We start from the raw sequence: 21,453 nt of genomic DNA, 5'->3' as shown, positions 1-21,453 counted from the left end.
CATTTTTCACAAGAGAACCACTCTCTGTAATCTTTCAGTTCTAATCCTCAAAGGGATTAGAACTGAAAGATTAGGGATTTACAACACACTTTTCACAGATCAGCCTATGAACTTCTCTTCATCAACCTACTGAATACAAAAAATCATGGACTAAATGTAGACATTAGATTTATGCCACATTATAACCTGTCTAACATCTTACTCCCCAGGTAAATCCTTCACTTCTTACCAGCTATTCTCACTCCCCTCTTCCCCCCTCTATTGACTACAGCTACATTCATTCCACTTCTCCCTGCCCCACCACCTGTCTGTCACCTACTGACCACTTCAATTTACATTTTAACAGACTGGCTTTCTTGCATACACACTGGCCTCTGGTTGCTTTACCAGTCTATCCAGAAAGATCACAGACAATCTGCAGGTGTTTCCTCAGCCTGACAAAGGGTATTTGTACCCAAAAGCTTGCAAAGAAGAACTTTTTTTCAATTATTTGAGTTGGTTTAATAAACGATATTGGATTTACCCAAAGAACCTTGTCTGTCTTGGAAGGCAATTTGAAAAGTATGTATGGCACATAGTGGATCAGCAGCCCAATGTGTGCTCCCAGAATGAAGTTGTGGCAAAAGGGCAAATATAATCCTTTGACATAAATAGGAGAAGAATCAATGGGAGTTGGGAAATGATCTTTGGTTATGTCACTTGTGAGACTGCCAGTCTTACATTCATTTAAAATGGAGACACTGTACACTATATTCCAATATCAGAGTAAAAAATGGTTCTAGGTCAGGAGAAAATTTGTACAGAAAATCCTTCATTGCCTTCCCAGGAAGTATTTCCCATGTTACTCAAATGCCACCTTTTAATACATAAAATGGTACATAAAATACCAGTTAATTCAAGAAAGATCATCAAAATTTGTATGCGTTAAAAAGTAGAAATTACTCAAGCAGAAGTATTACATGTTACAGATATAGAACTGCTGGCATAGCACACAGCACTGGGAACCCTTTGGTATATTTCTATAAGCTTGTTGAAAATGAGTGCTAATATTTCCACAGTTGAATTCAAAAGATGATATAAATTTTTTTTTTTTCCCAAGGAATTTTAAAACTCTTCAAGTCTCATTGCTGTTGTTGGAGTCTCTCAGTCATGCAAGTAACCTGTAGGGTCAACTAATTGTAGTTTTTGGGAATAGGGTGGTAACCCTTTAAGCAGTTTGTATCTTACTGTAGTGCTTATAAAATGCACAACAATAAGCTATTAAAATAGTTCTTATACACTTGTACATGGTAAGTAAACATGACTATTTTCTATATACTTTCTTTTAGAATTGTTTGTTCTGCAATATGCAAAAGGCACTATGCTAACCAATGCTCTTATTTCTAAGACCGTTATAATCACTTTTCCTGACTAAAGAAAAACCAGGGCTTTATTTACTTTTTAATCTCTAACTATCCATTTAGTTTGTGTAATAGCCATCCTTTTGGATCTCTAGTAAATCGCTTTTAATTTTTTGTTCACTTCTACATGCATGGTATGATTATTACCAAGAACTAATAAAAAATAGAAAGAGGAAACTATATATTATGAAGTTTTGTCCAGAGATGTCTCAGGGCTATGATAGACATTACACTTATGAGGCTTTATACGCTAGTTTAATGGGACAAAAAGTGGACAGCTCCACGTTCACACTGTTCGTTCTTCTGAGAAAATGGCTGATCAGATACAAAATGGTGGATCTAGGACAAAAAAATGCTGTTTCAAAAAGAAGCTTCTTTGTTCCAGGAAGCTTGTTGCCACAACTTTAACATCTGTGCTGTCTGTTTAGTCACTGAATAAGAAACTAGAAACCAAGAATACGGAACCAACTTCAGTTTCATTTAAAAAACACTGGGTGTTTTACCCTTTCGTAATAGTGCCCTTACTTATTGCCAGTAGTTACTCCCCATTTTTTCTTGCAGGCAAAAAACAGAGATGATTTTTAATTCAAAAGCTTCAACACTTAAGAATAAGGCCAAGGTAGGAAATACAAGAAAACAATGAGGCAATTAGCCATTATAATAGGCAGTGGTCTTGAAACACCTGCCACCTAACTCTTGTCACGTTTTCAGTGGCATCATGGCTGAGGGGACTTTAAAGGAGGGATTTGGGAAGGAAGATGGGGTAGCTTTGCTGATGTTTATAGGAAGTTCCTCCTAGCCATGAGAGGAAGTATAAATTTGTTTGCAATGTATTAAGCAGGCAGTAGGAGCTGGCTGGAGGAGGGACTGCAGGACTGGACCCTGAGCACACGGGTTTTATATAACATTGAAATAATAGAGTTAGACCTTGCTGAGGAAAATTTACTACCTGAAGTGTCCTGTCACACCAGGCCCTCCTCAAAGGGATGGTGTGTTCCATCTCCCACCTCCTTCCATTTAGTGACTTTTCCATATGACAAAAGTAAGAAGTAGGGGTATGCCAGAGCCAAGGAGGGCAGAAGGTAGGACATTAGCCTAGGACAGGGGTGGGCAATTATTTTGGGTGGAGAGCCACTTACTGGGTTTTGGCAAGCTGTGGAGGGCCTTGTGTATAGCCCTGGTTGCCATCTTGGGACCAAAAGTCCCACCCCCTAACCCCTTGGGAGCAGAAGCCCCACCCCCTGACCTTTGTCACCAGATGCCCCTCCCCTTGCCCCAGCAGTACTCCTTTCAGCAAGGGGTTTTGCCATCTAAGAACCAGAAAAATACTAAATTTATATTCTAAAAATCAAACTTCTATGATATTCATTCATTTCATTTCAAAAATATTTTTGTCCTGATTTATATGGTGGATAGGTGTGTGGGGTGAGGGAGCATGTGGGGAAGGGTGGTTGGAGGTGTGTGAGGGGGTATGGGGGTATAAGCGGGGTGTGGGTGCATGTGTATGGTGAGGTGTGCATGTGGGATTCAGTCTTCGAACATGCACACAATGTGTGCTTTCCTCACTAGACACTCTCTCTCTTCCCCACCCCCTCATTGCACAGACAGACGCATACACACACACACACCCTCCAGCTCCTGGCCCTGTGGTCTAGTGATGCAGCCTGGGGCCACATGGTGCTGGAGCAACTGCATGCAGGGAAAGTAGCTGCAGGCAGAGGCTTCTGGGTTGGGGGAGGGTGGGGGCAGGGCTGGGCTTTCTCCTGAGTGCTGCTGGCTTCCCCTGGGTCCTACTGCTACTGTCTCCTGTCATCTCTGACAGGCAGTCAGGAGCAGATAAGTATTAATTTTCTAAACTTATTAAGTGCCCCATGGGCTGGATAGAATGGCTTTGGTGGACCGGATCCAGCCCACGGGCTGTATTTGGCCCACCCCGGTCTAGAAACTGGGCAGCCTGTCTTTCCCTATCACCAGCTTCATGTATAAAAGTCTTTTTTTGCCATTTTCCTCTCACTGTCTGAAATGGCTTGAGATCAACAGATGAAAACCACCATTTTGATTTTGAGTGTTTGGAGTAATCTGGTCTTCCCCAATTGTGGCTCACTGTTTTGTGTCCCAACAGTATCCTTGATGAGCTAAGAGAGTCAAAAACTGTGACAGAGCCTTCATTTCAACGTGCTCAAACTTCTGTAGGAGGCTGCACGTTGCAAGGCACATCTCCAGTTTCCTTGGGCAGCTTCTCGGAAGAAAGCTCTCAGCTCCCAGAATGGCTGGCGAAGGAGCTGCTGAAAGGGCAGCAGAGAAGTCACTCAATTGGACTCATGGAGAACATTTCAGAGAGTGAAAGTGTTCAGCATCACTTTGATCCTGCCAGGAGCCTGTGGAAAGGGAAGGTACTGTGAGCATTGTCCCAGGCCCACTCCTGTGTGTCTCTGTTGCAAACTAGGTTTGCCAAAGCTGAGGAGCTGAACAGCTAGCACCCTCCTCGTCAGTGCTAGCTTAACTCCCTCAAGACCTTACTATACAATGGGCATGTCTACACTGAGGCTACATCACCATAGTGACACACTCCAGCAACGTAGCATCCACAGGTGTCTACATGTAACCAGCAGCTACTTTGCCATAGCGGTATATTCCTCAGTTACAGTGTACTGCTATGGTGAAGTAACTGCTAAAAATAACTGTGTGCCCCACATACGGCACAGTATGGGATGTTACTTCCTTGTGGAAATCCTAAAGCACAGCACAGTAACAACATCACTGTGGGGCAATGTGTAGACATGCCTAATATAGAGAAATGTTTAGGAAAATGCTTTCCTTTTGATGTGCTGAGTTCTGTGGTACATCTGTGTGGTGGGAAGAATGTATGCATTCTCCGATGGATTGTTCTCTTCCAAGTATCTGAGTCATGGAGGCCCCACTTGTTATCTCTGGGTCAGGCAGACCTGACCCAGAACCCAAACGAAGGGCAGACAAGGGGAGAGCCAGACCCTTAAACCTGAGAGGCGTGAGTTGCCCAAAGTGAGGATTGCTGTTCAGACGGCTAATTTCCAATGTGTATGCTTGGGCCCTAGGGGCTGCAGGTTATACAAGAGCACCATCACAAGAATGATTCCTCTGGTTGAGCACAGAGGGTTGGGAGAATGCCACATTCTTCTTACCCCATTTCATGGGAGGATGGCAATCTGGGTGGACTGTCCATTGTAAGAATTTGGGTTGAGTAAAGAGTCCAGGATTTGGCTGAAATGAAGATAAAGCAGGAGGGTAGGAAGTATTAAAATGCCTCTGGTTGTAAATGTGATATGCAAGTTAAATATCAAGTGGTAATTACATAGAGCTATTAGCCAGAAAAAGTTCAGGTGCCAGTTTGAGGCTAAAAGCCTCTTGTGACAAGGGTAGGTAATATGAGTATGGGGAGTGTATATGTAGCAACATACGCTGTTGTCAGGTGAATACTAACACTTATGTTTGTATTAAGGCTTTGAGCATGCCCAGTGTAAACAAGACATTCCCACTAGCATGAACGCTCTGAAACAAAAGTACTGTGCTTCTTCTAATCGGCCACCCTCTGGGGTGCTTATTAAGCATTACTTCCAAGGGAACCGGGGGAACTTGTGCGTATGAAAGGGAGGGCAGGTGTGTCTGTATTCAAGAGCAAAATTCATGCCTTACTGTCTGATGTGCTGCTTGGAAGGTGAAAGTTTCAATATCAAGGTGAAGTACTAGCATAGCTGTAGGGATAAATGTTGTAGCTTTATGTACTTGGACAGAGGTGAAAGTACAGTGCCTGTGTCTCATTGGTGGTGGTCTCTGTGTGTCAGGTTAGTGGTGGTGAGCTTTTACTTGGCCATAGAAATTGGTACAGGAGACGCCTAAACCCTCAAAGTGGGGAACTAAGTGGATCCTTCCCTTACCCACCTTCCCCTGTGGTCTTAGAGCATGGGGCAAGCAATTATTTTGGGCGGAGGCCCGCTTACTGAGTTTTGGCAAGCCATCAAGGGCTGCATGACAGGCAGCTAGGGGCAAATAAATATTAATTTTCTAAACTTTTTAGGGGCCCTGCGGGCTGGATAGAATGGCCTGCCAGGCCACATTTTGCCCACCCCTGTGCTGGAGTCAACCTCCCTGCCCCTCTCCAAAAACAAACAAGCAAAAAATCCCAAAACCCTGCAGAGCCACAAGATGGAGACTGCAGCTGGGAGTAGCAAAAGTAGGAATGTGTGGATATTCTGTCAAAACTGTAGGCAGTTCTCTGGACTTTTTTATGTTGAAGGCAGGGTAGAAATGCATCTTTGTAGACCAACTAAATCAGAGAGAGAAAAGGTTTTGTGAGCCTAAGTTCACTTCATCAGCACTTGAAGCAAGCTCTGGCTTAGAAAACCGTAAGCATCTCTGATTGAATTAGTCCATAAAGTGCATCTCTGTTTCGCCTTCTGCCTGACTTCAGACTAACACAGCTAACTACCTCTTTCTTTGTGCTGTGAAAATTTTGCTGTTTGCATCAGTGTTCTCCTGTCTTCTGTCTTACAGCGTTTCACCTTAGAAATCTTTCTGCATGTCCCCCTCCCTGAGGAGATATTAGGCCCTGTGTTTATTCTGTATTAAACTTAGTAGCAAGGAGCAGACACATGCCTAGTTTTCCCAATTTGCTGCCTTCATAGGTGTCATTGCAGAGCCTGTCTGGTAGGTGCTGTGGGCAGCTAGTCTGCATTGAGAAAATGCAAGGCCAGATTATGGCAGGGTTGGGCCCTAAGATAGGGGTTTCCAATCTTTCTATGCCACAGCCTGGCAAATGGGAGACCAGAAGCGGCCATGGCCTGGCAAACTGTGGACCACCGTAGAGAGCCCCATGGCCAGAACTTCTAGCCAGAACACAGGTAAAGATACTTTCACCTACCGGGCAGGATGGTGCACCCAAACCTCAACCACTGCTGCTGTGGGACCAGTGGGAGAAGTTGTGGCCTCTCCGCCTGGCTCTGCGGGACTGTGGTTTGCTGCTTCATGGTCACTTCATGTCCGGCATCTGACCCTTTTAAGGCCCCTCATAATGCGAGGCCCTCAGCTGCAGCTTTCTAAACTTATGCCTAAATCTGGTGCTGAGAAAATGACTACCAGGGGATGGAACTGCCTACAGTAGCGGTCTGCAACATAGCAGGCATGGGCCAGATCTTGCCTGCAGAGCTGTAGGGCTATTGCCTGTGTCTATGCCTGCACTGGGGCTGGGTCAAGAGGAGCTGTACCAGGGCTGGGCAGCTAGAAGCTGTGCTTGGGCTGCTGCCATTCTTCCTTGCTCCTCTCTCCCCAGTCTTTGAAGCTGTGGTGAGTTCAGCTTTCAGCCAGATTGGAGCTGTGCTAGGGCTAGGCTTGGGGCAGTAGGGGAAGGGGTGGAGGAGGTGAGGAGAAATGGGAGCAGTATAGAAGAAACTTTCAACAATCTTTCAGCCAGAAGCTGCATTCATACCATAGGTGAAGAGGGGCGTGCTGGGAGAAACAGCGGCAACACAGGCATGGCTCCCAGCCAGAAGACAGTTGCATCAGGGACTGAAACCTGGAAGCTGCCTTCCAACCCTCCCTTTCCCTGCCCTCCCACCTACCCTGGCTCAGGGCAGTCTAAGCTGGCCTCAGACAACTCCCCTCCAAAAGAAAGCTGTACTTACACTGCAGCCAGGGAACTGGAAGCTGGGATGCAGGGAAAGCGCCACTCCACCATATCACTGTGCTGCCAAAGCCACCTGGGCTGTGTTGGACCAGATCGAGGCTGTTCCAGCCCACAGTTTGTTAAAGGTTGCCAGCCTCTGGACTAGAGCAGTGGCTCTCACCTCTTTAGGTTCAAGGCACCCCTCTGCAAATGTCCAGAACTTAGCAGCACCATATTGCAAAAACTAATGCAAATTTAATATGAATATTATAATATTAGCATTATATTATTAATAAATATGGTGTTAATTAATTTCAGTATAGCACGGCATGACACAGCATGGCAGTTGAGCCTTCCAGCTACTTTCCTGGCTTTTCCTGCCCCACATGTTTTTTCCTAGTGTGGCACATGGGGCCAGATCATTCTTGGGACTGAGATCTGAAGGGCCAATTTCTGCCCTTAGGATCCCCCACAAACTTCAGCCCTGGGGTCAAAACAGATAGAGCCTGGGGACACCCAGCCAGCAGGGACCAGGTGCTGGGCTATACACACATGTCATGTGGGGGTGCTGAGAGGGTAGGAGGGGTGAGCAACAGAACACACAGGTTCTGGTGGGGGAAACACCTTCCCCACTCTACCCCTAGCCTGTACCTAAGGGGAGAAGCACAGCTTCTGCTGCTGTGACTGCTCCTCTCAGGACTAGGACAGGTCTAGAGCCATCCACTCTCTGCGACCCCTTCTACCAGCCCTGGGAGCAGTGGGGGAAAGAGCCAGAGCAGGCAGCTCAGAATGGCTGCTGCAGAGTAAGAGGGCAGCCACAGGTGCCCCTTGTCTGCAGAACTTTGGGGCAAGCAGGGGGAAGAGCAAGTGGTGTGCTTACCTCCTTGCACTGGAGCAGAGGCTGTGCATCCTGGTTGAGCATCTGTGCACTGGGCTAGAATCATAGAAAATTAGGGTTAGAAGGGACCTCAGGAAGTCATCTAGTCCAACCCCTGCTCAAAGCAGGACCAGCCCCAACTAGATCATCCCAGCCAAGGCTTTGTCTAACCAGCTTTATAAAGCTCTAAGGATGGAGAGTCCACAACTCTGGGTAACCTGCTCCAAGTGTTTTACTACCCTCGTAGTGAGAAAATTCTTCTTAATATCTAGCCTCAACTTCCCTTGCTGCAACTTGAGGTTGTTGCTCCTTGTTTTGTCATCTGCCACCACTGAGAACAGTAGCTCCATCCTCTTCTTCAACCCCCCCTCCTTCAGGTAGTTGAGGCTGCTATTAAATTCCCTCTGTGTCCTCTTCTCTAGACTAAATAAGCCAAGTTCCCTTGGTCTTTCCTCATAAGTCATGTCCCCCAGCTCCCTCACCATTTTGTTGCCCTCTGCTGGACCCTCCCCAATTTGTCCATATCCTTTCTGTAGTGTGGGGCCCAAAACTAAGCACAAGCCACCTCTGGAGTACTCACCAGTGCTGAATAAAGAATAATCACTTCTCTTGACCTGTTGGCAACACTCCTACCAATGCAGCCCAGTATGTCATTAGCCTTCTTGGCAACAAGGGCACACTGCTGGCTCATATTCATCTTCTTGTCCACTGTAACCCTCCAGGTCCTTTTCTACAGAGCTGCTGCCCAGCCAGTCAGCCCCCAGCCTGTACTGCTTCAATTGATTGTCTGTCCTAAGTGCAGGACTTTGCTCTTGTCCTTATTGAACCTCATGAGATTCCTTTTGGCCCAATCCTCCAATTTGCCTAGGTCAATCGGAATCTTAACCCTAACTTCCTGTATATCTACTACACCTCCAGCTTGGTGTCATCTGCAGATTTGCTGAGGGTGCACTGCATGCCATCTTCCAGGTCACTGATGAAGATATTGAACAAACCCAGTTCCAAGACTGACCTCCCAAGGCAGCCCACTTGATACCAGTTGTCAACTAGTCATTGAGCCATTGATTACTATAGTCTGAGCCAGCTGCTCCAGCCAGTTTTCTGTCTGCCTTACTTCATCCAGTCTGTACTTCCTTAGCTTTCCTGCAAGAATGTTTTTGGAGACTATATAAAAAACCTAGCTAAAATCGAGATGCACTACATCCACGCGTCTCCCCACATCCACAGAGCCAGGCACCTCATCATAGAAGGCAATCAGGTTGGTCAGGCATGATTTGCCCCTGGTGAATCCATGCTGTCTGTTCCTAATCATCTTCTAAGCACTTGGAGGAGAAGAATTAGGTTCTTGGAAGACCTGCTCTATGATTTGTTTTTTTTTCTCCCCAAGGACTGAGGTGAGGCTGACTGGTCTGTAATTCCCTGGACCCATTTTGTTCCCTTTCTTAAACATGGGCGCTATATTTAACCTTTTTCAATCATCCAGGACCTCTCCCTATTGCCATGAGTTTTCAAAGATAATGGCCACCAGCTCTGCAATCACATCAGCCAGCTCCCTTGGCAACCCTGAGTGTATCCCATCTAGCCCCATGGACTTGTACATGTCCAGCTTTTCTAAATAGTCCCCAAACCTGTTCTTTTGCCCCGGTTGTCTGCTCACCTCCTCCCCAAACTATGCTGCCAGGTGCAGTAGTCCAGGAGCTGACCTTGCCTGTGAAGCCCAACGTGAAAAAGGCATTGAGCACTTCAGCCTTTTCTGCATCCTCTGTCACTATGTTGCCTTCCCCATTCAGTAGGGGACACGCACTGTCCCTGATCTTCCTCTTGTTGCTGATGTACTTATAGAAACCTTTCTTGTTACCCTTCACATGCCTTGCTAGCTGCAACTCCAGCTGCACTTTGGCCTTCCTGACTTCATGCTCGAGCAATGATTTTATATTCCTCAGTAGTTGTTGATCCAAATTTCCCCTTTTTTGTTTTTGTGATTTAGTTTACTGAAGAATTCCTTGCTAAACTAGAGTAATGGACATGCTACATGTTCTACATAGTTAACTACTGTATGGGAAGTTACTATGTTGTTTTTTTTCCAAGGGGTAACTTTACTCTGTCTTAAATTGATTTTTTTTTTTTAAGTCATGTTCTACGTCCGCTCCACTTTTTACCATCTGCTAACATTGATTTACAATACTACACGGTAAATGTTATGTATCCGCCCCTTGAGCTTCTCTCTACACACGACCCTCTTTTAACTCTTTAACACTCCCCCACCCCGCCATCACACCCAATTTCAGGGTAAGGTTCCTGCTCCTTTCCCTTTTCCTCCCTTTGCATCCTTTCCTAACTCCCATCTCCACCCCCTCCCACAAAAAATCATGGAACAAACTTGCTACTGGCTGAAAAGCAAATAGTTTCCTTTGCCTGTTTAGTGTATGGTACCCTTCCCTTGCCATATTGCTGTCTTAACTATTTACACTGTCTCAGGGCCTGTCTGCTACCCACTGTGCTGGGTGATGCAAAGTCACAGAGACACCGGTCTTGGCTGACCCTTGTGAGCTGCCATAACGAATGAACAAGGTTAGCAGAGAGAAATTCAGCCTGACCCACTGTATGACATTTCAATGAAGTCAAGAATCCCCTTGTCTCATAGTTTGTAATTTACAAGTGACTTGTTATTTATTCAGTAAATTATTAATGAATGTAGCTCAGTGAAGGTTTGAAACTATTGTATTGTTTCATTCTACTGAATACATGAGAGCACCTGAAGCACTTATACTGACAGGAAAAAGATAGATGGATGGTCTTTTTACTTTGTTATGAAGTTGTATATAAAACCTGGCTCATCTGAGTGTGAAAGCTGCTTCTGCCATAGAATCATAGAATACATGCCATGTATTTGGCTTCAGTGGAAATTGAATACACTTCATGGAAGTTGAGCTTTCAGGGGTAGGCTATGGTCTGCCGTGATGAGATGCAGTTTAAGCTGACCTGGTATCAGAATAGGCCTGGGGGAAAGGTTTTAACTTGCTAATTAATGCAGGTGCTTTTCTTTTCTTTTTTTTGGTTTTCTTTTATTCTTTACTCTCTTTCAGACTGTTGTACTCACAGGGCTTCTGAATAATTCACTACAAATCTTTACTGCATGTGTTGGCACCAGTACACTGGGTGTGTATTAACTCCTGCTTTCTTTTTTTTCTCTTTTGCAAGATTGAACAGCAACTGACCCTTGAACAACTCAAGAAATTAAATACAGCCTTTCAGGTATGACTGCACCAGTGACATTGTTATACTGATATGCAGCATTGCTCACAAAAAAAAAAGGTCCAGTATATGATGATCATTGTTCAAAACAGAGTTGATTTGAAATAGTCTTGGCCCCAAAAGATTATGTCTTCATCTGTACAATGATGAGCATGTTTTTAACACCACTGCAATATACTAATTTTTAAAATAAATGTTTTATGTTTTTAATAAATAAATTGTTGTTAATGTCTATAATAAGTAAATTACATTTGACAATTGTTTCCACGTGTAGTTTTCAATCACCTTAATGTGTATTTCTCAGAATTGCTGTCTCTTCTGGTTTTGTTTGAAATAAGAACCTTTTGGTTGGAACTCAGGATTTTTATAATTAAACATGCTAAACTACTCTTTCTCTCTCTAGTATATGTGTTTTTTCTTAATGCACAGGCCAGCAGATTTAAATCTTCTTTGTGTTTGCATGAAGACTTGCTCCCCAACTCATTTGTATGCTGTTGCTCTCGCACACATTTTGGGAAATCTATAAGGAAGACTTTTATTAAAATCCTAACAAGTGGATCATTCCTTTATTCCTGTGGTGACATCACAAGGCCAATCAACAATAATGACCCTACATTAATGGCTCAACCATCCAATTACTTTAACTTACAGGAATGCAGTGAATGCCCACTGATTTGAAAAAACAACATGCAGAACAGATCCCCTAAAGACTTGCATCTTCATATGGTTAAATCAGTGCAAAACTGCAATGGCAAACAACTGCACTCTTGTAAACCCTTTTAACTATGCTGGTGAAGTTATGATGTTCTGTATTTCCTCAGTGTGGACAGGACTTAAGTAAAGGGATACATGGATGTGAATGGTTCTCAATCTGTAGCCTGTCTTTGAAGCACTTCCTCATGGTGCCCTGCTGTCTGCCCCGAGGCGTGGGTGCATGCGCCAGTACAGAGCTGATGCCAGGGCTCTGGACCCTGACAGCTATTTGCAGCCTCCTGGCTGCAGCCAACCCCAGCTCTGGGGGCATGGGGCTGCGGGGCTGGAGGGCAGGGGCTTTGGGTGGGGGGCAAGGGGCACAAGCAGGGCATCCTGGCATGTACCCTCTGCTCTCATTTTGTTCTTCTGGCATGTCAGCACCTTCCAAGGTAGGCATTGTGTGGTGTTTTTCGACACTCCGGCCAAAAAATGTTGCCTACCCCTGCACTAGGATCAATAACTAAGGAGAAGAACCATGAGCCACCAGGAGGCGGAAAAAGTATCTGGGGAAGAGAAACAAGAAGGAAATGAGGAGAGGAGTGGGGAAATATGCAGTGGAGGGAGTATGGTGTTTTGTGTTTTATTTTTCTCCCCCTCTGAAGAGGACAAATCATTTCTAATCAGATATCCAAATATTTCCCTGATGCAGATCTCACTCAGTGTAGTCCCATTAGCCCCAGGGTTGTGTTCTCAGTAACTGTAACTAGAAGGGGATGTGTACATGAGACAGAGAATGGTTAGGATGCCATCTGGAACATGGGAAGTCTGTGTTTGACTCTGAACTTCACAACAAGCTTCCTATGTAAGCCGGAGCAAGCCTCTTGGTCTCTGCCTCGGTGCCTGTCTGTAAAATGGAGGCAGTACTATTTCCCTATCTCACCAGGGCATTGGGCTTTAGTGACAGAGCAGTGACGGCATCTTAGTGTGGTTCCAGGTCTAAAGTTCAGGCCTCAATCCTGGCACATGCCAAAGGCCATATGCAGTTTACCCAGCTATAAATGAGGACCTGCTCATTTGGGCCAGGGGCTCAAAGAAATCTAGATGTGAAGCTAGCGATGACATTCCCTTGCATGTCTTTGTCTACAGAGAGTGCTGGGTCTTAGCCCGGTGAGCTGCTGGCCAAGGCTGAAAGTCCACCTGAGTTTTTCTTGACCTCAGCAGGTACATTAAGCCAGATGCCCAGATACTTTAGTAATGTCCAGGGCAGACACCAAAACTGTCTCCTCGATGCTTGTAACTTTGTTCTGTCTCTGCTAACGCTCCCAGACTATAAGCAAACCATTCATTTCCCGATTTTAACATTTTTTTTTTTTTTTTAGGAAGTTTAAAATTAACATAGTGGCAGTTTTCTTTTTTGTTGGGTTTTTGTTTTGTTGACTTTGAATGGCTGAGAGAAAGTATTATTAACACAGTCAAGTAACTAAAATGTAGCTCAACAGATCTGTTTGAAATTATTTTTTAAAAGTCTGAACTGAGAAAAAACATGAACAGTTTCAGCCAAATGTTTTAATCTACTGAAGCAGGCTGTATTGTCCATTATCTAACTACCTATTTACAGTAATGCAAGCTGGAACCTGTGATTATGTTTTGTAGGCTCCTCTACTATAAGAATGAATATTCTACATTGTTACATAGCGTGAGATTATGACCATGATTTAAGAGGAAGTAGTCTTTCAGGCTAACTTCTTATTAACATGCTCTCACATTAAGGATCTTTTACCATCAGCAAGTCAAAGGTAAGCTTTTTTATTAACTAACTTTCTTTTATGTTCTTGCTTCTGCTTTCAGGAGTTAGAAGAGAATGGATGGAAATCACTGGATGTAGAGAAATTCAAGCAGATAGTGAAGAAGAGTATGGCACCATATAATTCAGTAAGCAAACAACAATGATTTGGAAGTTAAATAACGGGAAAACCTGTATTACAATATTAAAAGGCTTTTTCATCATGTAATTTTTCCTCCGTACAGAGTGATGAACAAATTGAGGAATTTTTCATGAAAATTGACTATGGTGCAACTGGAACAATTCGGTGGGTAAGTGGAGGTTTTGATGTGGCTTTCTTTTTGTTGTTGTTCTTTAAAGCAGTAAGGAATGAACATGCAAATAGCAGATCTGCAGCTTCCAGAAATGTAGCTCAGGTGGGATTAGACTTTCATTTTGTCCAAGTTGGCCAACATTGAGAGAGGGAAAAGTGAATAAGTTTGCTAGAATACAAATTTCTACTTATTGTCTTTAATTCTCTTTTCTGTACAGTACCAGTCATGTGATTTAATGCTCAAAAAATAAATTCCCCAAACCTTTCATTCATGTCCCATGATCATAAACCAGAAATACAGAAAAAGTCTAGACAGATGAACAGAGAAGGCTGCTAATTGATTTGTTTATGTCTTACAGCAATAGTAAGCACCAGGTTGTGAACAGAAGCCATGGTTCAGTAACGAATTTAAGCATATGCCCAGATGTTTTCTGAACTGGGGCCCTCAATGGTCTGTATAGCTGCATATAAAGCTCTCGTAGAACACAGTAGGAAGCAAACATGAAACGCTTTCTTTGTTCAGTCCCAAGCCTTTTTCCAGCCAGCACTTCACCAAAAAATCTCTCGCTTGGCATGATCTTGCAAAAAGTTGTCTATATTTCTCTCTGCCTCTGTGAGTGACTGCAGGGGAGTTCCCTTGCAGCTGATCCTGCCAATCGGGGGGGGGGTGGAGGGAAATCCCCAGCAGCCAATCCTGAAACAGCCGATTGCTGCAGCCGCTTCCAGGAGTGCCATGGTGCTCCACTCCCTGGTTGGCGCTTGCAGGGGGGGTACCAGCACTCCTGCCTGTCCCCCCTGCCCATTGCCTAAGCAGTGAGCATGGCCAGTCAGGGGGTGCACTGGCAAGCGCAGTTGCCACTGACTGTGCCGAACAGAACTATGGAGACTGTCCCCAACTCATGCAGCCACACCAGTAAAAGTCCTTACTTCCAGTGCTGTTATATTGGCAAAAATATATATGGCTTGGCTTGCTTATATAGCAGAAGCAAGCAATTATTTTGGCTGGAGGGCCACTTAATGAGTTTTGGGGAGCTGTCAAAGGCTGCAAGGGTGGTCCCACCCCAACCCCTGACCTTTGCCACTGCAAGTCCTTTCCCTTGTCCCCAGAAGTACTCCTTACCCAGCCATCTTGGAACCGGAAAAAAAACCTGTATACTAAAAATCAAGCATCCACAATAACATATTTTAATATTATTTAAAAATATATATTTTGTCCCAGTTTGTGTGTGTTTGCATTGTGTATATAGAGGTGATTACATAACAGCTCAGAATGAAGTCTTACTGTATATTGCAGGGGTGTAGGGGCATATGGGGGGTGGGTATGGAGCTGTGTGTGTGTGTGTGTGTGTATGTGTGTGAATATGCTTGTATGTAGGGTGTGGAGGTATATATGGATGTGGGTTGTGGGATGTGTGGAGGGGGAGGGTGGCTGGGTGTGTGGGTGGGTGTGTACATGGTGGGCTGTGTGCATGTAGCAGTGAGCAGGGCTCCACCCCCAGAGGCACATGGGTGTATATGGAGGGTTTGGGGGGGGGGGTGAGGGAGGGTGTGGGTGGATACAGAGGGTGGGGTTTGTTGGGGAGGGTTTGAAGGTATGGTGAGGTGTACATGCAAGCCCCCTGCACGTGCCCCCCCTCAACCAGTCAGCACCCACCACCACCAACAGTGCACAGCCCCAGCTTGCCTCACATCTGCTCTGTACTGCCCAGCCATGGTTTGTCCTGCCACCCCTAGGCACACAGTGGGGCTGAGGTGGCTCCTTCTGGCTGCTGCTGCCACTGTCCCCAGCCCCATGGTACTGGCAGGGACTTCCCCAGTTAGTAGGTATAAAGATATCACCTAACCCTCACTGACAGCCATTTCAGCCAAACCCCTGAGACAGATGCAGCTCTATCCATGGGGTGCTTTTGCCAGTTAGGGTAATATTGTTTTGGGAAAGTGGTGTGGAAATACCTGCAAACACCTGCTGACATCTGTGGAGTGTCTGCTACTTGGCTCTGCCAACATAACTGCACCAGCAGAAGCTCTGCAGTATGGAGGGGAGACCATCTGCTATTCTAGTCTTTGTGCTGCTGCTTTCACATGGATGTAGACACCCCACTTCCATCAAATCAATCTCTGGCTTCTGTCTTTGTTCAGCAGTCCCCCAGGCCCTGGTCTAGTCCTAGGGAGGGAGCATTTCATTGTTTCAGTTATCGGTACAGAAAGGAGTATTCTATTGATTTTTTTTTTTTTTTTTTTTTTTAGCATCTTTGATAAGGGGGTATGATTGGTGAACTCCTAGGGGAACAGCAACATGTTGGCTGTTTAATAGCTGCAGTTATAACCGACCAATTATTTTTTCTGGAGTAGGATGACTTCTGCACATATATGCAGCTTGAATACACTGAACAGGATGGGACCTCTGCCCAGCTGAAAAAGCTGACCTTCTCACTCCCTGCCATGATGCAGGAACTCTCTTATGGAGAGGCCATCCTGCGCATTAGTTCTCTGCCCGACAACACATTAGTAATAGCTAGAGAAGATGGACTCATTTCCTTCTGGTCTCCACAGTTACAGCAGAAACGAAGCAAAATGGTCTTTGTACGTATGTTTTATTTGCTTATAAATCTTTTGAGTTTTGGAGCAATGCAGGACTCCTTGATTTTTAGTAATGATTTATTTTTTCCTAGTATGTCATTCTGAATTATGACATTCACAACTGATTTTCTTATATTGCCTGGAGAAACAGGGAGCTGCACTTAAAACACAGCTCTGTCATGCTTCTTACTCCAGAGTGATTTCAAGCAGAAACATTATTATATAGATGGTATAGTGCTACAGTTAATTTGAATATAATAATAAGTGAATCTGTTGCATGTTAGAAGACATTGTAGCATAAAAAACTCCAGTAAGTGGAAAGAGTTGTGTTCTTTACTTTTGATTAAACAGATTTGGAAGGTTTGGCTTTGGTGGGAAGGGGAGGAGAAACAACACTAAAAGAAATTAATACAGCATGGTTCAGAGACTGTTAGGGTGGCAGATGCGTGATGTGCCAGGTCTTCCCTTCATGCCAACCAATGTTACACCACTTGACCCTAATGGGAATTACACTTGCCCATGCAAAAATGCTTGTCTCATCTCTTTTGTTTTTATTCTTAACCAGAACAAAGTGGATTAATGTAAAAGCCATGTTTTAAAATAGTTGGCTTGGTAGTTTTGCTGGTGCTGAGTGCCCTTTAATTCACATTACATTTACTGGGAAGTACCAAGCACTTTGCAGGGTCTGGCTGAGAAGCCTGATGCTCTGTGTTAATTCTTGCAAGCCCATTAATTTTGGTGCCCATGCAAGCATGTAACCAAAACAGAATCCAGCCTCAGCTGTGGCATCTTGCCTTTCCATCTAACATACAGATGACAGCCACCTCTCTCGCCTTACAGGAAAAGCTCAGCCACAAGAAACCTAAGTGGGTGATGGATTTTGCTGTTATGACTCAGTACAACAAGCTCATCCTGGGAACTGGGTAAGTGTTCTTATAGGAAGTGGTAGTTGGAACTGAAAATGGAAATGTCTTAGCAGTGCTGTTGGTATCTGTGAGGCAAGGAAACTTGCTGAAAGAGGTTGCATAGGCAATCCCATCAATGATTTTGGAGCATGGACCTATGAGCAACTTGCCACGGGATAAAAGGAGGGACACTTGCCAAGCATCACAGTGGCAAGCACTTATTTTGGCTGGCAGGCTGCTTAATGAGGTTTTGCAAGCTTTTGAGGGCCACATGGGTAGCCTCGCCCTTAGACAGTTGCCCTGCCCCGGGTCTCTATCTTGGGACTGGAAGTCCCGCCCCCTGACCTTTACCACTAGAAATCCCTCCCCTTGGCCCCCCAGAAATAGTCCTTTTGGGGGGGACTTGCCATCTTAAAAGCATTAAAAAACCCCCCTCAAATTGTATGCTATAGTAGGTGTTTGACTTCTAGTGTATTTTAATTTTATTACAAAAAATATTTTTGTCATGAGTTGTGTTTTGCGTAGTGTGTATATAGAGGTGGTTGCATAATAACTAAAAAAATAAATTCTTAGTCTTGTATATTGCATGGGGTGTGTGTATGGGGGGGCTTGTGCGGGGGTGTGGCTGTGTTGTGGGGGCAGTAGGGCATGTTGGGAGGTATAGGGGGTTGTGTGGGCAGGGTGTAAGTGGTGTGATGTTTGTGGGGTGAGGGGTGTGGGGACTCCCCGACAGGTGCTGCCTACCTCAGCTCCTGCCCAGCTGCAGCTTCCCCCTGCCACTACTCTACTTGCTGCCTGGAGTGAGCAGGATGCCAGGGAAGCTGAGCAGGTCCCCCAGTGGCGGCGGCGGCAGCAGCCCTGTCTGGAAGCTGCTGCTGGCTGGACCAGGCCCTTCCACCTGCAAGGGTAGGAGCATGGTGCAGTAGGGTGTGTTGGCGGTGTGGGTGCATGAAGAAATGGCCCTTTTCGTCTGCCACCCTGCTCTCAGTCTGCCCAGCCCCGTCTGTTTCAAATGCTGGCTGCTGGATCCCATTGGTCAAGCTGGGTGACTGGGTTATGAAATTTCCGTAGGGAGGGGGAAGCTCGTTCTTCCTTTGTCCTGAGCTTTTCCTGTGAACAACCTGTGACCATGGTCTCTACCTGAGGATGCTGATGACTTTTAAAAGAATTGGTCTGCATCCAATACTGCCTGTTTCTGGTTGGGACTTAGTGATGAGGTCACAAAAGATTTATAAGGGGTCACTCCATTTTGGAGGGGGAAGTCATTTTTGAAACCCTGAAACTAGCAACAAGCCTCCAGAGCTCCATCAGTCTTTGGATGAACATGTGAGTAATTTTACCTGAAATTTGTCCAGTTCACTTAATCCTAAATTACTGGCTACATTAAAAGGGCCAACAAGCCCATTCTGTTTTGCTAAACTGTGTTTTCTTTCAAGTTTCCATTGTTTTGTATTCCTTCCTCACTCTCTCCCTCTAGTCGTTTGTGCTGCTTAAAGAGAGAAAACGTATTCCTGAACCCCAAAGCTAAGTTATTCTACCAAACCCTTCAGTGCAGGTGTTATGGTTCAAATCCAGCCTGGATAGGAAATGTGGTGAGAGGCTTACTCCTGCCTGATTGGCTCAGTGGCCTGTGTGCATTGAGTTCGGTCTCAGTCCAAGTTCTTGAGAATTGGTGCGCCTTCTTCCACAGAGCATCACTGTACTTAACACACATTGTTCAGTGCACAGGGACCATCCATGGAACAACCAGGGATGTGGCTGCAGGAGGTTGGGGATTAGACATGTTGGCCATGGAAGTGTAGGGGTGGATGGTTCTCCTCAATATCCTTGTTTGATGGAGATTTCAGTCCTTGGGGCTGTTAAACAAGCAGTAAATTCACATGCTATTTAAACAAGAAATACAAGCAACAATCATGTTTGTTGTGGGAGACTCCATCCTGCGGGGCACTGAGGGGGCAATCTGCTGCCCCGACCCCTTAGCCTGGGAAGTCTGCTGCTTCCCGGGGGCCCGCATCTGAGACATTGCGGAGAGGATCCCACAGCTCCTCCGGCCCACAGTCCACTACCCCATGCTCCTTATTCACGTGGGCACCAATGACACGGCTCGGAGCACCCCCAGCCAGGTCATGAGGTGCTACAGGGAGTTGGGAGCGGGGCTTAGGGGTCTGGGAGCTCAGGTGGTGTTTTCATCGATCCTCCCAGTCTCGGGCTATGGGCTGAGGAGGGAGAGGAGGATCCACGCAGTGAACCAAAGACTGCGGAGCTGGTGTCATTGGGAAGGCTTTGGCTTCCATGACCACAGCCCGCTCTTTGGCGAGAGAGGCAGCGATCTGCTGGGAGGAGATGGCCTCCACCTCTCTCCCCTGGGGAGGAGGCTCTTGTCAGCCAGGCTGGCTGACCTGCTCCACCGGGCTTTAAACTAAGCCCTCTGGGGGATGGGGGGACTACTGCCACTGCTGGCCCACGGAGGGACCCTTGCAAAGCCAGCAGACCAAGGCACTTAAGGGAGCCCACCCCTGCCCCAGCCCTGGCACAATCTGTGGGCAAGGCAAGAGCCCCTAAGGGAACACTTGCCTGCCTGTAGACTAATGCCAGGAGCCTGGGCAACAAGCAGGACGAGCTTGTCCTCCTGCTCAGTGCAAAGAATTATGACGTCATTGGGATAACGGAGACCTGGTGGGACTCCACCCATGACTGGACCACGGGTATAGAGGGCTATACCCTGTATAGGAGGGATCGTGTTGACAAAAGGGGCGGGGGTGTAGCTCTCTATGTCAAGGAAAGCTACATGTCCCTGCAAGCTGATGTTGGCAACCGGCATGGACAGCTAGAGACCCTCTGGGTAAAAATTCGGGGGCAATACGGCACAGGGGACACAATGGTGGGAGTCTACTACAGACCTCCCACTCAAAGTCCTGAGCTTGACCAGGAGTTCGCCCGGGAACTGACTGAGGCTGCTTGCTCCAGGACCTTGGTTGTCATGGGTGACTTCAATTACCTGGACATCTCCTGGGAAGATCACTCAGCAAAATCTGAGCGGTCGCAAAGCTTTCTCTCGTGCGTGGATGACCTCTACCTGACTCAAGCAGTCTATGGGCCAACGAGAGGCAAAGCGCTGCTCAACCTGGTACTGGCTACGGGGGACAACCTAATCGGTGACCTAGTGATCGATGGGAAGCTGGGTGACAGCGACCATGAGCTGATCACCTTCACCATCCGCCATAGTGCTGGCAAGTCAGTCAGCAACACAGAAGTCCTTGACTTCAGAAAAGCCAACTTTGACAAGCTCAAGGGGCTAGTCAGTCAGGCCCTCAGGGACCATGACCCCAGGGAGATGGGAGTTCAAGAAGAGTGGTTGCTTCTCAAGGAAGCAATCCTCAATGCACAAGCTAAATCTATTCCAAGACGGAGGAAAGGCAGCAAGAAGGCACAGCAGCCCTTCTGGCCCTCTAGGGACCTAGCGGACCTCCTGCGGCTAAAAAGGAAAGCCTACAAAGGATGGAGGATGGGATTCACCTCCAAGGAGGATTATTCTGTGCTGGGCCGGTCCGGCAGGGAGCAAACCAGGAAAGCCAAGGCTGCAGCTGAACTCCAACTAGCTTCAAGCATCAAGGACAACAAAAAGTCCTTTTTCAGATATGTGGGGAGCCGGAGGAAAAGCAAGGGCAACGTTGGACCCCTGCTAAACCAGATGGGGCAACTGACAACTGATGCCCAGGAAAAAGCCAACCTATTAAATAGGTACTTTGCATCAGTCTTTCATCAGTCCCGTGGGACGCCCATGCCTGCTGTGGGACAGGGAGATCTGGGTGATGGGGATCCCCTACCCTCCATAAATGCTGACCTCATGAAGGAACACCTTGAGAAGCTGGATACCTTCAAGTCAGCCTGCCCTGACAATCTGCACCCCAGGGTACTCAAGGAGCTGGCGAGCATCATAGCCCAGCCCCTGGCACGGATCTTTGAAAACTCCTGGCGCTTTGGTGTAGTGGCCGAAGACTGGAAGAAG

The 21,453-nt window shown here is 46.1% G+C and overlaps 1 protein-coding gene across 1 annotated transcript in view; it reads left to right on the top strand.

The window, feature by feature from the left end:
* Window positions 1-21,453, top strand: part of LOC149875110 (cilia- and flagella-associated protein 337-like) — a 90,534-nt gene that overhangs the window by 4,580 nt on the left and 64,501 nt on the right. The window contains exons 2-7 of the mRNA XM_090028001.1: window positions 3,523-3,793; window positions 11,117-11,170; window positions 13,712-13,795; window positions 13,892-13,957; window positions 16,312-16,542; window positions 17,380-17,462. Coding sequence (XP_089884127.1) covers window positions 3,523-3,793; window positions 11,117-11,170; window positions 13,712-13,795; window positions 13,892-13,957; window positions 16,312-16,542; window positions 17,380-17,462 — 789 coding nt within the window. The remainder of the gene's footprint in view (window positions 1-3,522; window positions 3,794-11,116; window positions 11,171-13,711; window positions 13,796-13,891; window positions 13,958-16,311; window positions 16,543-17,379; window positions 17,463-21,453) is intronic.

This window comes from Crocodylus siamensis, chromosome 1 (genome assembly GCF_052110815.1).
Source record: "Crocodylus siamensis isolate JL-2025a chromosome 1, ASM5211081v1, whole genome shotgun sequence".
Classification (NCBI taxonomy): Eukaryota; Metazoa; Chordata; order Crocodylia; family Crocodylidae; genus Crocodylus; species Crocodylus siamensis.
This window is presented reverse-complemented; position numbering and strand designations above follow the sequence as displayed.